The sequence below is a fragment of the Pseudophryne corroboree genome, chromosome 6 (genome assembly GCF_028390025.1).
Source record: "Pseudophryne corroboree isolate aPseCor3 chromosome 6, aPseCor3.hap2, whole genome shotgun sequence".
Taxonomy (NCBI): domain Eukaryota; kingdom Metazoa; phylum Chordata; class Amphibia; order Anura; family Myobatrachidae; genus Pseudophryne; species Pseudophryne corroboree.
This window is the reverse complement of record NC_086449.1, coordinates 658114908-658133843: the sequence shown is the minus strand read 5'-3', so window position 1 is coordinate 658133843 and position 18936 is coordinate 658114908. Positions and strand designations below refer to the sequence as shown.

At 42.2% G+C, this 18936-nt stretch overlaps 1 protein-coding gene across 7 annotated transcripts in view; it reads right to left on the bottom strand.

The window, feature by feature from the left end:
• Positions 1–18936, bottom strand: part of TENM2 (teneurin transmembrane protein 2) — a 1540328-nt gene that overhangs the window by 331201 nt on the left and 1190191 nt on the right. For all 7 annotated transcript variants that reach the window (XM_063928221.1, XM_063928223.1, XM_063928222.1 and 4 more), the window contains one exon: positions 16177–16278. In XM_063928221.1, coding sequence (XP_063784291.1) covers positions 16177–16278 — 102 coding nt within the window. The remainder of the gene's footprint in view (positions 1–16176; positions 16279–18936) is intronic.

The following is an 18936-nucleotide window of genomic DNA, read 5'->3' as shown; positions in this document are numbered from 1 at the left end:
GGGCCGGAGACGTCCGGAGCTCCCTAGCCGCACCTGAGCGGCAGTGCAGTGTATCTCCAGCTGGATCCGTCTACGTGTAAGACGTAGGGTGAGAGTTTTTACCATTTAGCTAGCCTGATAAGGCAATCAGGAACTGTTACTATTATCTATGCAAAAGGAATTGCTTGAGACTTTGTAACAACGAGTGTTCAGTGTAATAACACAAGGAGCCGTTTTGAGACTTTGTAACAACAAGCGGTGATTACTACATCTGATTATTCCGTCTCTCTACAAGCAGTTAGTGGACAATCTGAGAATACTGATTTGCACATCAATTAATAAGTATATCCCCTATTGCACATATTGTGGTTATTATATACGCATGAGAGCTGATCTATATTTTATTTTAGGTGCATATAGAAAGCCGGCTTTTGAAAAATAAGATTTTACTTACCGGTAAATCTATTTCTCGTAGTCCGTAGTGGATGCTGGGGACTCCGTAAGGACCATGGGGAATAGACGGGCTCCGCAGGAGACAGGGCACTTTAAGAAAGAATTAGGATACTGGTGTGCACTTGCTCCTCCCTCTATGTCCCTCTTCCAGACCTCAGTTAAGGAAACTGTGCCCGGAAGAGCTGACAGTACAAGGAAAGGATTTTGGAATCCAGGGTAAGACTCATACCAGCCACACCAATCACACCGTATAACTCGTGATAAACTTACCCAGTTAACAGTATGAACAACAACAGAGCATCAGATAACCCTGATGCAACTATAACATAACCCTTATTTAAGCATTAACTATATACAAGTATTGCAGAAGAAGTCCGCACTTGGGACGGGCTCCCAGCATCCACTACGGACTACGAGAAATAGATTTACCGGTAAGTAAAATCTTATTTTCTCTAACGTCCTAGTGGATGCTGGGGACTCCGTAAGGACCATGGGGATTATACCAAAACTCCCAAACGGGCGGGAGAGTGCGGATGACTCTGCAGCACCGAATGAGCAAACACAAGGTCCTCCTCAGCCAGGGTATCAAACTTGTAGATTTTTGCAAAAGTGTTTGAACCTGACCAACTAGCCGCTCGGCAAAGCTGTAATGCCGAGACCCCTCGGGCAGCCGCCCAAGAAGAGCCCACCTTCCCTGTGGAGAGGGCTTTTACTGATTTTGGAAGCGGCAATCCAGCCACAGAATGAGCCTGCTGAATCGTGTTACAGATCCAGCGAGCAATAGTTTGCTTTGAAGCAGGAGCACCCAGCTTGTTGGATGCATACAGGATAAACAGCGATACAGTTTTCCTGACTCTAGCCGTTCTGGCTACATAAACCTTCAAAGCCCTGACTACATCTAGTAATTCGGAATCCTCCAAGTCACGAGTAGCCACAGGCACCACAATAGGTTGGTTCATATGAAAAGATGACACCACTTTTGGCAGAAATTGCGGACGAGTCCGCAATTCTACCCTGTCCATATGGAAAACCAGATAGGGGCTTTTATGTGACAAAGCCGCCAATTCTGACACACGCCTAGCCGAAGCCAGGGCTAATAGCATGACCACCTTCCACGTGAGATATTTTAACTCCACGGTTTTAAGTGGCTCAAACCAGTGTGATTTCAGGAAACTCAACACCACGTTAAGATCCCAAGGTGCCACTGGAGGCACAAACGGGGGCTGAATATGCAGCACTCCCTTTACAAACATCTGAACTTCAGGAAGAGAAGCCAGTTCTTTTTGAAAGAAAATGGATAGGGCCGAAATCTGGACCTTAATGGACCCCAATTTTAGGCCCAAAGTCACTACCGACTGTAGGAAGTGAAGGAAACGGCCCAGCTGGAATTCCTCTGTAGGGGCATTCCTGGCCTCACACCAAGCAACATATTTTCGCCATATACGGTGATAATGTTTAGCCGTCACGTCCTTCCTAGCCTTTATCAGCGTAGGAATAACCTCATCCGGAATGCCTTTTTCTGCTAGGATCCGGCGTTCAACCGCCATGCCGTCAAACGCAGCCGCGGTAAGTCTTGGAACAGACAGGGCCCTTGTTGCAACAGATCCTGTCTTAGAGGCAGAGGCCATGGGTCCTCTGTGAGCATTTCTTGCAGCTCTGGATACCAAGTCCTACTTGGCCAATCCGGAACAATGAGTATTGTTCTCACTCCTCTTTTTCTTATGATTCTCAGCACCTTGGGTATGAGAGGAAGAGGAGGAAACACATAAACCGACTGGAACACCCACGGTGTCACTAGTGCGTCTACAGCTATCGCCTGAGGGTCTCTTGACCTGGCGCAATACCTCTGTAGCTTTTTGTTGAGGCTGGATGCCATCATGTCCACCTGTGGCAGTTCCCATCGCCTTGCAATCTGCGTGAAGACTTCCTGATGAAGTCCCCACTCTCCCGGGTGGAGGTCGTGCCTGCTGAGGAAGTCTGCTTCCCAGTTGTCCACTCCCGGAATGAACACTGCTGACAGTGCTCGTACGTGATTCTCCGCCCATCGAAGAATTCTGGTGGCTTCCGCCATCGCCACCCTGCTGCTTGTGCCACTTGGCGGTTTACATGAGCCACTGCGGTGATGTTGTCTGATTGAGTCAGCACTGATTGGTTGCGAAGCAGGGTCTCCGCTTGACTTAGGGCGTTGTATATGGCCCTTAGTTCCAGGATATTGATGTGAAGGCAAGTCTCCTGACTTGACCACAGACCCTGGAAATTTCTTCCCTGTGTGACTGCCCCCCACCCTCGGAGGCTTGCATCCGTGGTCACCAGGACCCAGTACTGAATGCTGAATCTGCGGCCCTCGAGAAGGTGAGCACTCTGCAGCCACCACAGAAGAGACACCCTGGCCCTGGGGGATAGGGTGATCAGCCGATGCATCTGTAGATGCGATCCGGACCACTTGTCCAACAGATCCCATTGAAAGGTCCTCGCATGGAACCTGCCGGAGGGAATGGCCTCGTATGACGCCACCATCTTTCCCAGGACTCGCGTGCAGTGATGCACCGACACCTGTTTTGGTTTTAAGAGGTCTCTGACCAGTGTCCGGAGCTCCTGAGCCTTCTCCGTCGGGAGAAAAACCTTCTTCTGGTCTGTGTCCAGAATCATGCCCAGGAAGGGCAGACGCGTCGTAGGAATCAGCTGCGACTTTGGAATATTCAGAATCCAGCCGTGCTGTTGTAACACTTCCCGAGAGCGTGCTACGCTGATCAGCAACTGCTCTCTGGACCTCGCCTTTATGAGGAGATCGTCCAAGTATGGGATAATTGTGACTCCTTGCTTTCGCAGGAGCACCATCATTTCTGCCATTACCTTGGTAAATATTCTCGGTGCCGTGGACAGACCAAACGGCAACGTCTGGAATTGGTAATGACAATCCTGTACCACAAATCTGAGGTACTCCTGATGAGGTGGATAAATTGGGACATGAAGGTAAGCATCCTTTATGTCCAGAGACACCATACAATCCCCCTCCTCCAGGCTTGCAATGACCGCTCTGAGCGATTACATCTTGAACTTAAACTTTTCGGGTATATGTTCAGGGATTTTAAATTCAATATGGGTCTGACCGAACCGTCCGGTTTCGGTACCACAAACATTGTCGAATAGTAACCCCTTCCCTGTTGAAGGAGGGGAACCTTTACCACCACCTGCTGGAGATACAATTTGTGAATTGCAACTAACACTATTTCCCTCTCTATGGGGGAAGCTGGCAGGGCCGATTTGAGGTAACGGTGAGGGGGCACTTCTTCGAATTCCAGCTTGTATCCCTGAGACACAATCTCTATAGCCCAGGGATCCACCTGTGAGTGAACCCACTTGTGGCTGAAATTCCGGAGACGCACCCCCACCGGGCCTGGCTCCGCCTGTGGAGCCCCAGCGTCATGCGGTGGATTTAGTGGAAGCAGGGGAGGACTTCTGTTCCGGGGAACTAGCTGTATTGAGCAGCTTCTTTCCTCTACCCCTGCCTCTGGCAAGAAAGGACGCACCTCGGACTTTCTTGCCTTTTTGTAATCAAAAGGACTGCATTTGGTAATACGGTGCTTTCTTAGGTTGTGAGGGAATATATGGCAAAAAATTTGACTTTCCAGCCGTAGCTGTGGAGACCAGGTCCGAGAGACCGTCCCCAAACAATTCCTCACCCTTGTAAGATAAAACCTCCATGTGCCTTTTTGAGTCGGCATCGCCTGTCCATTGCCGAGTCCACAGGACCCTTCTGGCAGAAATCGACATTGCATTTATTCTAGAGCCCAGTAGGCTAATGTCTCTTTGGGCATCTCTCATATATAGGACAGCGTCTTTTATATGCCACAGGGTCAGTACTATAGTATCCTTGTCCAAGGTATCAGGTTCCTCAGATAAGGTATCTGTCCATGCTGCTACAGCACTACACATCCAGGCCGATGCAATTGCTGGCCTTAGTAGGGTACCTGAATGTGTATAAATGGACTTCAGGATACCCTCCTGCTTTCTATCCGCAGCATCTTTTAGGGTGGCCGTATCCTGTGATGGCAGGGCTACCCTCTTGGATAAGCGTGTTAAAGCTTTGTCTACCCTAGGGGAGGATTCCCAGCGTAACCTGTCCGTTGGCGGGAAAGGATACGCCATAAGCATCCGTTTGGAAATCTGCAGTTTTCTATCTGGAGATTCCCAAGCTTTTTCACATAACTCATTTAACTCATGTGAAGGGGGAAAGGTCACCTCTTGCCTTTTTTCCCCATACATATAAAACCCTCTTGTCAGGGACTGGGGTTTCCTCTGTGATGTGTAACACATCTTTCATTGCTATAATCATGTAGCAGATGGCTTTAGCCATTTTAGGCTGCAACTTTGCATCATCGCCATCGACACTGGAGTCAGAATCCGTGTCGATATCTGTGTCAACAATTTGGGATAGTGGGCGCTTCTGAGACCCTGACGGCCTCTGCGCTGTAGGATCAGGCATGGGTTGAGAACCTGACTGTCCCAAGGCTTCAGCTTTATCCAACCTTTTATGCAAGGAATTAACATTATCATTTAAAACCTTCCACATATCCATCCAATCGGGTGTCGACGGCGACCCTACATTCATTTGTACCCGCTCTGTTTCCACATAGCCTTCCTCGTCAAACATGCCGACACAAGCGTACCGACACACCACACACACAGGGGATGCTCTATTTGAAGACAGTTCCCCCACAAGGCCTTTTGGAGAGACAGAGAGAGAGTATGTCAGCACACACCCCAGCGCTATATGACCCAGGAATCACACAGTAACTTAGTGTTAACCCAGTAGCTGCTGTATATACTGTTTTTGCGCCAAATTTATGTGCCCCCCCCCCCTCTCTTTTTACCCTCTTTCTACCGTGATTCTGCAGGGGAGAGCCTGGGGAGCTTCCTCTCAGCGGAGCTGTGGAGAGAAAATGGCGCTGGTGAGTGCTGAGGAAGAAGCCCCGCCCCCTCAGCGGCGGGCTTCTTTCCCGCGTTTTGTGTGTAAAATAATGGCGGGGGCTCATGCATATATACAGTGCCCAACTGTATATATGCTGCTTTTTGCCAAGAGGTTCCCAATTGCTGCCCAGGGCGCCCCCCCCTGCGCCCTGCACCCTACAGTGACCGGAGTGTGTGGGTTTAGTGTGGGAGCACAGCTGCAGTGCTGTGCGCTACCTCATATGAAGAGTGAAGACTGGAGTCTTCTGCCGCCGATTTCGAAGTCTTCTTGCTTCTCACGCCGGCTTCTGTCTTCTGGCTCTGCGAGGGGGACGGCGGCGTGGCTCCGGGATCGGACGACCAAGGGTGCGTTCCTGTGTATGATCCCTCTGGAGCTAATGGTGTCCAGTAGCCTAAGAAGCAGGACCTATCTTCAGTGAGTAGGGCTGCTTCGCTCCCCTCAGTCCCACGTAGCAGAGAGTCTGTTGCCAGCAGATCTCTCTGAAAATAAAAAATCCTAACAAAATACTTTCTTTTTAGCAAGCTCAGGAGAGCTCACTAAGGTGCACTCAGCTCGTCCGGGCACAGATTCAAACTGAGGTCTGGAGGAGGGACATAGAGTGAGGAGCCAGTGCACACCAGTATCCTAATTCTTTCTTAAAGTGCCCTGTCTCCTGCGGAGCCCGTCTATTCCCCATGGTCCTTACGGAGTCCCCAGCATCCACTAGGACGTTAGAGAAATAAGAATTAATTAGAGTTAAATTTATATATGCATATGATAGCTTTTTTATTAGATTAAGAATTTTATGTGGTTCCATCTACTAATTAGAGATTTATGTGATTAATCTAATCCGGAATAAAAAGGTGTTTTTATGTATACATGTGAATTCACTTTATTTGGAGTCTGGAAGGTTCTTAAATAGCGCAGAGTGTTCTTTTCTTATATTATGCAAGTAAGAAGTCAATGAAACCAAAATTATATTTTATTATATATCAACACCTGTATATTGCATTTGTATATAACATATATGTGTGTATATATATATATATATATATATATGTATATACACACTATATGGACAAAACTATTTGGCCACACCTTTTAATTATTGAATTCAGGTGTTTCAATCGAACCCATTGCCACAGGTGTATAAAATCAAGCACCTAACCATGCAGTCTCCATTTGCAAACATGTGTGATACAAAATGGGTCATTCTGAAGAGCTCAGTGACATCAAACGTTCTACTGTGATAGGATGCCACCTTTGCAATAAGATGGCTCATGGAAGTTCATCCCTGCTGGATATTCCATGTAAGTGATATTATTAAAAAGTGGAAGTGTTTAGGAACAACAGCAACTCAGCCACAAAGCGGAAGACCACATAAAATCACAGAGTGGGCTAAACAACTGCTGAGGCGCATGGTGTATAAAAGTTGCCAATGCTCTGCTGATTCCTTAGCTGATAAGTTCCGAACTTCCACTGGCATTGATGTATGCACAAAAACTGTGTGGCTTAATGGAATGGGTTTCCATGGCCGAGCAGCTGCATGCAAGCCTCACATCACCAAGTCCAACGCCAAGTATTGGACAAAGTGGTGTAAAGCACACTGACACTGGACTGTGGACCAATGGATAGGTGTTCTTTGGAGTGACAAAGCATGCTTCTCTTTTTGGCAGTCAGATGGGTGAGTCAGGGTTTGGCAGATGCCAGGAGAATGTTACCTGCCTGACATTATGTCAACTGTGAAATTTGGTGAAGGAGGGATAATAGTATGGGGCTGTTTTTCAGGGTTTGGACTAGGCCCCTTATCTCCAGTGAAAGGCAATCTTAATGCTTTAGCATACCAAGACAATTTGGACAATGTTATACATCCAACTTTGTGGAAACAGTTTGGTGAAGGCCTTTTTCTATTCCAACATGACTGTGCCCCAGTGCACAAAGCAAGGACTATAAAGACATCATTTGATGAGTTCAGTATGAAAGAACTTGCCTGGCCTACACAGAGCCCTGACCTCAGCCCCATTCAGCACCTTTGGGATGAACTGGAATGGAGATTGCAAGCCAGGCCTACTCGTCCAACATCAGTGCCTGACCTCATAAATGCTCCACAGAATGCATGGGCACAAATTCACTCAGAAATACTCCAAAATCTTGTTGAAAGCTTTCCAAGAAGAGTGGAAGCTGTTATAGCTGCAAAAAGGGGACTAACTCCATATTAAAGTATATGTATTTGAATACAATGTCATTACAATCCCTGTTGGCATAATAGTCAGAGGTCCGAATACTTTTGTCCATATAGTGTATGTAATGCTGACTAATATACAGTACATAGAATAACTGGAATGCGTATACTTCCATGGCTTAGCCAGATAAAGTACAACATAGCATTAAAACTCTCCACCAAAATGCAATTTAAGCCACAGTTTCATGTAATAAACACAGTGGGAGATCTGTCTTTTTTAATTAAATATCCTATCTTTAATGATTTTTGTATGGATTTGCAACTCTCAATACCAGAAAAAGCACATTGCTATTTAAATGTCCACTTTTTCTAAACTAAAAAAATATATAAAAGATTGTCATAGACCTTACAATCACATAAATCATTGAACTATTAAATGATTATTTGCAAAATTGCTATGGAAATCTCTAAAATGTATCTCACTGGTTTCAGACAGTCAAGATTGTTTAAATTAGAGATGTGCGGGGTCAGATTTACTCGGTTCTTAACAACAAAATTAACACGAGTTCAGATTTATCTGGATAATTCCTATTGGTTATCCAAAACACGTGACATCCGAGAGCCAATAAAATGCCGTTTTGAGATTCGGGTAAAACAGGGTAAATCTGGATAAATCCAAACCCGCACATCTCTAGTTTGAATTCAAGTGATTATATACAAGGTCCAGTCAAATTGCTATTACCACCTCCTACATTTGACCTTGGCAGTGCATAGCCCATGAAGTACGTCATGTGTCGTGCGCTAGCTAGTTTAACATATTGAGTGGCTGATTGGTAAGTGTACATAAAGTAGTTTACCTAACCAACCGCTTGGTTGGTGTGAGTGGTGTCTGGCTTAGGGGGGTCTGGACCCAGGTAATAATGTTGCATACCAATTTCCCAGGTTTGCCTGCTATGCAATTGGGTCTGATCCATTGCCCAGCCTGAATTGTGTGACATCACACAATATGAACTGGAAAGCACTGTAATGTGTCAATATCTGATCTGCTCGTTGTAATGTAGAGAGCATTGTAATGTGTCAATATCTGATCTGCTCGTTGTAATGTGTAGAGAACTGTAATGTTAAATAATAAGAACTGGGGCACTGTAATGTGCACAATATGAAATAGAGGTCACTCTAATGTGGCATAATATAAAATGGGGCCACTATGCCATAATGTGAATTGGGGATACTGTGTGGAATAATGTGTACAATGTGACATAATGTGGACTACGATGGTTCATAAAATAAACAAGGGCACTACTATGGGGCATAATATTAACTAGACACTATTACAGGTTATACATTTAATAACTGCTGTTTGGAGGTATCTCTCAAGAATCATTTGGACAAAGGCCCCTTCAATACATTTCTATGGGGCCTATAAAGTTCTAGTTATGCCCCGGTGTGCGAGTGTCAGTCAGCAGCTTGGACACTCGTGTACTCAGCTTTTGTTCTACACATGATAAAATGTGTTTTACACTAACATAGACATCCAGATAAAGTATAACACATCATTAAAAATTCTGGGCCATTATGATACATTGTAAATTGTATTACCCCAAAGAAAGGTTTAAAGACACATACAGTAAAGGTCATTCTGACTGCTATCACAAAGATAAAAACATTTTGTGGGCAATTCAGCTGCAGGCATTCAGACCATTTTTCCAGAAACTCGCAGCCACAAAAATCTTTTTTTTTTTTTTTTTTTTTACACAGCCCATAGAGGTGCTCTACCATAATTCTCAACAATGTACACATTTATGTACATCACCCAGTATTGAATCTCCCCTATTAATGTTACTAACCTGTAGCAACAAAAGCACGTTACTTATACAAACACCCATACCAATAATCTGCATTCAGAGGGTGCATTCAGTTAGCCACGATAATGCATTTTCACAATAAATTATTGAGGTCCTATTAGTGGCAAAAATGTATTGGCGAAAAGTCTCCATTGGGTTTACCGCAAATTTCTCTTCACCATCTCTGAGCAGGTAGTGCAAAATCCCTATTTTAAGGTAAAAATTTGAGGATTTTGTTTAGAACCCCTGGGACACCTCCTTGAATGACTAATTAGGCACTTAGAAGTTTTTTATTATTATTTGAAATTGCCCAATAATGACAGGTCATTGTTTGGGGTCAAAAAATCTAAAGTTATGGAAATTGGAGTACTAGGTATGGGACAGGTATATTGGGGTGCTTTTTGAGTGGGACAAGTGTTTTAAGGCTTGCAGATGGGAGTAATTGGTCCGTTTCCACTTTTAACATTTTTTTTAAAGTCCCCTAAAATTACCCAAATATATATTTATACCCAATTGTATGCATCCCAAATTTAATGAGAGCATCTATTTTGCTGAAAAAAATAGCTTTCAATCACTATTTCAATTTAAAAATAAATGCATAAAACAGCCATTTGACCCAATTGAATTACACAAAATAGTTTTATTATGTCCACTAATAGACTTCTATAATGGTTTCTTATATTAGTTTGACATTTTTGGAGGTATAGGCAGATTTCCCCATTTTCTCCTATACTTATCTCTGCTTTTGCCGGCTAGAATTATCGCTGAAATCCCCATTTTGGAATAGGATAGGTGCGATAAAAGGGAGCACGCAGGCTGCAATAAGCGGATTTTTCGGGAGAAGGTGTGATATCGGGTGTAGTATGGTATGCCGACGGCCGGGCTTCTGGCGACCAGCATACCGGCGCCGGGAGCCTGATCGCCGGCATACCGACAGCGTGGCGAGCGCAAATGAGCTCCTTGCGGGCTCGCTGCGCTGTGGGCATGGTGGCGCACTATGCGCGCCACGCTATTTATTCTACCTCCAGGGGGGTCGTAGACCCCCACGAGGGAGAATATGTGTCGGTATGCCGGGTGTCGGGACTCCGGCGCCGGTATACTGTGTGCTGCGATCCCGACATTCGGCAACCAGAAGACCACCCATGATATCATTAGCCGCAATCAAGGATCACGTTATCATGGCTAAATGGATATTGGATAGCCCCATAATTATAATCTTAGAGGGTACCCATTGCTTTTTCTTTTTATTAGACATGGCAAACAGCTATTGTCTCATCTTGTAATAATTGTTCTAGTGTAATTCACGTCAAATTAGGAACAAGCAAACGTTTAGATAATGCATACAGTACATACAGTACTCATAAAACATAAAAGACAATTATCAAAGTTTGTAGAACAAGCACAGAACTTCTACATGGTTTCAATACAAAAGATTGATCAGTTGTTATACAAAAGAAGAATTACAGTATAGGAAAGACATTTATGTTACATATTTATTTGCTAAACAAAAAAAAGTATCTATATGAATCAGTTGGATCATCAAACAAAATCTAACAGTGAAAAGTTGTATTTTGCTCTAATTTGAGATATCTGCAGCAAAAATAGTTAAATCTTCAACCTTCTTGTAGCATCAAACCGTGATTAATAGCAAAGCTAAAGAGTGAATGGTTCTGCAGAGCAGGCTCATTTTATATAAATTACACTTCATTCCTAAATCAGCAGCGCAGGTTTAAATATATAGTCTTTAAAAGGAGAAAAAGAAACAGTCTTAAACAGGAGAAAAACACTGTTGTGTGAGACTGCTACAAAGTTACACTACTTTTAATATTAATTTAAACATTCAAATAAATCCTCATTGTCGGTAAACCTTTCTAATTGCTCATAAGGGCACAGCTACACTGCTTTAACAAATTTAAATACATTGCATAACATTACGTTGCATGTCATTACATTGATCTGCTGTGTACATTTAAAACTGGGGAAGTCAGAATAAACTGGAGAGCTGCAAGGCTATATGGCCATTTACAGATGAATGACAGTTTAGCTGAGTTGAACTGAAAAGAAAACATTCTTACTGTTTAGGATTTTGGCAGAATGCTGCTGGTTTCAGCAGCCCAAAACAAATTTGTAAAATAAGCAGTGAGCAATTAGAATGCTGGGTTGCAAAGGGACCCAAACAATAGGTTAAATAACAAACTGATGTGGACGGTAGTTAGAGATGGCTGAGATCTGCCCTGTGCCACCTGTCACACTATTTAATGATCTTCTTAAAAATATAAAACAATGTGCAGTTAGCACTTTTTTTTAAACTCAAAATCACACTAAGTAGTATGTACAAAGTTGTGAAGGCAGTGGATAATTACAGAGTAGTATTGAGGAGTGTAAGCACACTGTGCACAACTTGCTTCATTTCTGAAAACATTGGTGAAAAAGTGCTGGGATATGTGTCTAACAGCAAGAATGATGCCAAATATACCGGGAATACAGCTAATCCGAGCTGGCAGATAACCACAAACGAGACCAATACAGCAAAAAAGTGAATCTTTTCCAGAACCAGAAGATGAAGGAGACCTAGGGCCTAATTCAGAGCTGATCGCTGCAACGGCAGCAATCACACCCTGAAGCCTATTGTGTAGTGCGCACGCACAACAGCTGCACTGCATGTGCGCACACAGTGAGATGCGAAAGCATTTCACTGGTGCAATTGCCTCTGCCTGATTGACAGGCAGAGGCGGTCACGGGGTGGGAGTGGTGTTTGAACGCCATGGGGGGCGTGGTCTGGACAACGCAGGCGTGTCCGGACCATTGCTGGGGCAGGCCACCGCAGCTGTGTGACATCACACGCAGCCACTGCAGCCCAAAACATGGCAGGTAGCCATCTGCCTCCACAGCTAGGTTGCGTAGGCAGGGGGCTATGCGCCGGGTGCGAAAGCATCACCGCCATGCGTTGGTTTCGCACCTCTGTGGAGGTGGGGGGCTTGGCATGTGGGGTGGACTAATCCTGTGCTGGGCGTCCCCCGCATGTCTCTGATTCTGATCGTAGATGTGCGTTTTTTTCGCACTTCTACAATCAGCTCTGAGTCGGGCCCTTAGTAAAAATGTGCAGGACAGTCATGGCAGCCAACAGGTGACAGTCTGAAGAGTCTACAATGACTAGTTCACCTTTCATGTGTCCAACTTCCACTGTCTCCTCCATCCATACTGCATCACTGCATGGAAATGCAAATAGTTGCTCTATTATTGGGGGCTGAAAATGCTGCTACTTTACTGTGGCCCCATGCCCTTTCCCCGCCAGCAGTTACAATTATTATTCTACTACAGTACAGTATGTATCAATCATTCCGTAATTGTAATTGTAATTGTATATAATTTGTTGCTTTCATGTACAGTGCTGTAAAATACGCTGACACTTAGAAATAAAAGACACCCATAATACTTTAATAATAGTAGTATAAAAAAGTGTATGGAAAACAAAGTAGTGTGGCAATCATAAAATAGTATATGGAAAACATAAAGCACCGTGGTAAGTATAAAATAGTGTATGGAAAACATAAAGCACCTGGGTAAGTATAAAATAGTGTATGGAAAACATAAAGCAGTGTGGTAAGTATAAAATAGTGTATGGAAAACATAAAGCACCTGGGTAAGTATAAAATAGTGCATGGAAAACATAAAGCACCGTGGTAAGTATAAAATAGTGTATGGAAAACATAAAGCACCGTGGTAAGTATAAAATAGTGTATGGAAAACATAAAGCATTGTGGTAAGTATAAAATAGTGTATGGAAAACATAAAGCAGTTTGGTAAGCATAAAATAGTGCATGGAAAACATAAAGCGGTGTGGTAAGTATAAAATAGTGTATGGAAAACATAAAGCACCGTGGTAAGTATAAAATAGTGTATGGAAAACATAAAGCATTGTGGTAAGTATAAAATAGTGTATGGAAAACATAAAGCAGTTTGGTAAGCATAAAATAGTGAATGGAAAACATAAAGCGGTGTGGTAAGTATAAAATAGTGTATGGAAAACATAAAGCGGTGTGGTAAGTATAAAATAGTGTATGGAAAACATAAAGCACCGTGGTAAGCATAAAATAGTGTATGGAAAACATAAAGCACCGTGGTAAGCATAAAATAGTGTATGGAAAACATAAAGCAGTGTGGTAAGTATAAAATAGTGTATGGAAAACATAAAGCACCTGGGTAAGTATAAAATAGTGCATGGAAAACATAAAGCACCGTGGTAAGTATAAAATAGTGTACAGAAAACATAAAGCACTGTGGTAAGTATAAAATAGTGTATGGAAAGCATAAAGCACTGTGGTAAGTATAAAATAGTGTATGGAAAACATAAAGCGGTGTGGTAATTATAAAATAGTGTATGGAAAACATAAAGCAGTTTGGTAAGCATAAAATAGTGCATGGAAAACATAAAGCGGTGTGGTAAGTATAAAATAGTGTATGGAAACCATAAAGCACCGTGGTAAGTATAAAATAGTGTATGGAAAACATAAAGCACTGTGGTAATTCTAAAATAGCGTATGGAAAACATAAAGCACCGTGGTATGTATAAAATAGTGTATGGAAAACATAAAGCGGTGTGGAAGTATAAAATAGTGTATGGAAAACATAAAGCACCGTGGTAAGTATAAAATAGTGTATGGAAAACATAAAGCGGTGTGGTAAGTATAAAATAATGTATGGAAAACATAAAGCACCGTGGTAATTATAAAATAGTGTATGGAAAACATAAAGCACCGTGGTAAGTATAAAATAGTGTATGGAAAACATAAAGCGGTGTGGTAAGCATAAAATAGTGTATGGGAAACATAAAGCACCGTGGTAAGTATAAAATAGTGTATGGAAAACATAAAGCAGTGTGGTAAGCATAAAATAGTGTATGGAAAACATAAAGCAGTGTGGTAAGCATAAAATAGTGTATGGAAAACATAAAGCACTGTGGTAAGCATAAAATAGTGCATGGAAAATATAAAACAGTGTGGGAGGTAAAATAATTTAATGAAAACAAATTAGTTTGTGGTATTGTAGGCATAAAATAGTTTGTGGTAGGCGTAAATTATTTGGTGGAAAACAAAATAACCGGTGGTATGAAATAGTTTGTGGTAAACATGAAATAGTTTGTGGAAAACATAATAGTTTGTGATAGGCATAAAATAGTTTGTGGTAGGCGTAAATTATTTCGTGGAAAACATAAAATAACCGGTGGTATGAAATAGTTTGTGGTAAACATGAAATAGTTTGTGGAAAACATAATAGTTTGTGGTAAGCATGAAGTGGTTTGTGGAAAATATATAATAGTTTGTGGAAAACATATAATAGTTTGTGGTAAGCATAAAATAGTTTGTGGAAAATATATAATAGTTTGTGGAAAACATATAATAGTTTGTGGTAAGCATGAAATAGTTTGTGGAAAATATATAATAGTTTGTGGATAACATATAATAGTTTGTGGAATGCATAAAATAGTTGGTGGAAAATATATAATAGTTTGTGGATAACATATAATAGTTTGTGGAATGCATAAAATAGTTGGTGGAAAACAACATAACTGGTGGTAAGCATGAAATAGATTGTGGTAAACAAGACAGTCAGGACTCAGTAATCCTAAATATCCAGACACATTTATATTTAAAGTGGAAGGTTGAGAGGACCAATTAGGACTGAAACATTGATGCAGAATACAGTAAATCAATTTTATCTCTGAAGAGGATCTCCTAAGAAGACCTGAGTTGTGCAAGTTTTATTCTTGGATATCTGCCAGCCACTGAATTTGTGCACTCAGGACAGGTAATGTATTTGCTACTATTGCTTGAGTGTCCTATGAAGTGTTTAGTTGTGTATACTTTTCTGATGCATTCTTATTCACTCTGAGATTATACAAGAAGGTATTGTGTGTTTAGTGTACAATTATTTGTTTTATGCACATTTGTGTAACGGTTATACTATTACATTTCTAGATGCATATATAATTCTTGCGAGAGCTACTACCATAGAAATCACAACATCTTCTATGATTCTTATGCGTGGTCAAGGATTAGGTGTGAAATTCTTATGCTATATGTTACTTCAGCTTATCTTTGAGCCAAAATCTTGTTAATAAGTAACACTAGTCACATACCCATTCCTGTGCCTGGTGTCTCGCCAGTACTCACAAGAGCTCTAATATACTGTAAAACCAATGACAGCTATTTAGGTGGTACTGTAAAGACCAATGCTTCACCTACTTATACAGTGTACTGATTTATTATTACAAATTTATGTCATAATTATTAACATTTTTTTTGCATACATTGGGGGGAATTCAATTGCCTATTGTAATTTATTGCAGGCTAATTGGTCCCCTGGGGCTATACAATTAGCCCCGAAGTGGCAGCCGCGGCAGCTGCTGAGACTCAAAAAATGTTTTCCCAGTATTTAGGCTTTTTCCTAAATGAATAGCCTTAACCCCCCCCCCCACACACACACACACACACACACACACACACACAAAACCTCCCGTTTTCACACCCAAATAAATATTGTGTCTAACTGAATTCCCCCCATTATATCCACCTGTGGACAAGCCACCTTAGTGTCCATGGCATTTCCCCATACTGAGCCACAGTAAACACACTACACTAAATGTAACCCAGTAAACAACATAAATTAATTTCTCAAACATTATTTTCATCTGGTAACTTTCCGGAATGTAAACATGATGAAAAGGTAGTTGCTGGTAGAAGATGCATACGTGACAGTACAAATACCTTTTGCACAATCTGCTCCATGGAATCCTGGGAAACAATGGCAGACTCCTGACACACATTCCCCGTTCCCATCACAATTCCGAGGGCAATCCTGAACAGAATCTAGAAAAGAAAAAAATATATCTAAATATATGTATATGTAAGACATTCATATTATTCATATCAAATCAGAAAATATTATAAACCCCTTAACAGCTGAGGGCCGTCCAGTTAATCTCATTCAGTAAAATCAAAATTTTTTTGTCTGCGCTTATTTAAAAGCAGCTCAGATAAAATGGATAATTGTAGGTTAAAACGAGCGCTAAATTATGCATGTAGAAAGTGAGTGTGGCACCTGTAAAAAAGAATAATGATTAATACTTAAAAACTGCGTCCAGCGGGAGAAGGATGTTGTAGAAAAGACGGAAATAGCGACGTCAGTTCGGGTCCGCAAAGCGGCGTAGATGTTCTTGTCTGTGATACCACTTGTCCACCAATGAGTTTCGTGCTGTTCAGAGAACTTTAAAAAAAAAAAAAGTGCTCTGAACAGCACGAAACTGACGTTGCTATTTTCGGCTTTTCTACAACATCCTTCTACCACTGGACGCAGCGGTGAGAGCCGCGACTCACAAAGCCGGCCACGGACAGCCCTCACAGCAATACCAACGGCTGAGGAATCCCCGTGGGTAAGTTAGGGACAGTTAGATTCCGGACTTTTATATCTATATCTGGATACCACCAACCTAACCATTTCTCAAAAGAGCTGTAAACAGAAGTTTTTAAGTATTAATCATTATTCTTTTTTACAGGTGCCACACTCACTTTCTACATGCATAATTTAGTGCTCGTTTTAACCTATAATCTCATTCAGTGACAAACAATTATACTTAACATCTAAAATAAAGACTCGGAGACTTGAATTTGGCAGAAAAACTTGATGGCTATTTATTTATAAGTAGTAAACTAATAAATCTAAAAGTAGAGTAAAGAAATTAAGAGTATGGTGGCCAGAAAGGACGGTAGTAACAGTCCACACCAAAAGATCGATACAAACCCAGCCAAGTCACAACACTGAAACGCTAAACAAAGGTATCCACCCAACCTCCACTTGACTTCCCACCCGTCCGGGTGGTGAGGCTGCCCCCGTTAAGGTGATCCAGCAGATATTATAACAGTCATCGAAGGTGAGCGTACCCAAAATAATTAGCAAAATCAACCAACAGGTAACAATCCGTTCTTTCCTGCCACTGTAACTGTCGAATCCCAACGACAAACACCTCAACATAACAAAAACAAAGGGAGGGAGGGAGGGAAAATCTTCTAGAAAAGAGGCTGACCTAACTGACAGCTCCCTTACAACAACTCAGGGACAGCCCCTACCCTCTGCACCCAAAGGCCACTAAAAACCTGATGTTTCCCTGCCCCCAGCCTGAGGGGTTTAACCCTCTCCTGTCCTATTCTGTACTTTCACTCTCCATATGTATGCAAAGAAAGCAGCATCACTTTAGTAGACTTGAATAAACAGTAACTGGGGATGCGTGAAAAAATCAGAAAACATGCGTTGCCCTAAGTGTATGCGCTGAGGTGCTGTTGCAATTCATTCAGACGGAAAGTGATGGGTGTTCCAAGGCAGTGACTGGGGAGTGGCTAAGTCCGTTCAGTGGACGTATAATGGGAGTGTCGCAGCTGTGTCAAAGCTACATTCACAGTCGCAAGCATAGGAAGCCATGGTCAGATGGAGATGTTTTATATGTAGATGTTTTATATGTGTGTATGTATATATATATATATATATATATATATACACAGTATATAGCGAGAGAGTTGCAATTGCCTTCCATCCAGGTGCTTCTTCAATGGTCCAAAGGGATGGTAATCACTTGGTGCCAGATTAGGGCTGTAGGGAGGATGTTCCAGTACCTCTCAATGGTAGTGCCGTAAAACTGAAGCTTGTGGTTATCTGAGTGTGACCTAGCGTAATCGACGCCTGTTTGCAGCAACCTAGGTCATTTTCAACAAATTGCCCTCCGCAACTGGCTCAATGTGTCACAATAACGGTCAGCATTTACGTTTCTCCCTAAGTGAGGAAATCAACAAGAAGCATGCCCTTGTGGACCTTCCTTGCTGATGGAGTTGTTTTGAATTTCTTTGAAGATGGGGACGATGCATTTTTCCATGTCATGGATGTTTGCTTCATCTTCGGTGTCACATGATGCACCCGTGTGTCATCGCCTGTAACAATATGCTGCAGGAACTGCACTCCCTCCTCATGGTACCGTGTCAAGTCCACAAGATACAGTCCCATCCTATTGGTTTTGTGAACTTCTGTGGGTTACTTCGGTACCCAGCGTGAACACTTTTCCTTGCACCCCAGTTGCTTATGAAGATGTTGTGCACAGTAGACATGTCTTGAAAAAAGAGCAATGCTAACAAAAAACTGCAATTGCCTGTGATTTACTAACACTGCTGATACCCAGTGCCATCCATTCATATATATAAAACACTTTTCTGGACTGTGAAATATGAGAGTCATTATTATGTGAATGTATGATTGTCCTGATTGAACTGTCTGCCAGGACCCTCTCAGAGCAATGGTCCCTTTTTCATTATTGGAATAAGGAGTACAGCAAACACTTCAGCTTTCTCAGACAGTCTCATCAATGTCAATACATGTGAATTTTTCTGTTCTCTTCCTGGGTGTTCTACGGGATCCTGGTGGTCAGGATGCTGGCAGTCACATGAATGACACTAGCATCCTGGCCATGAGAATGCCAACAAGAG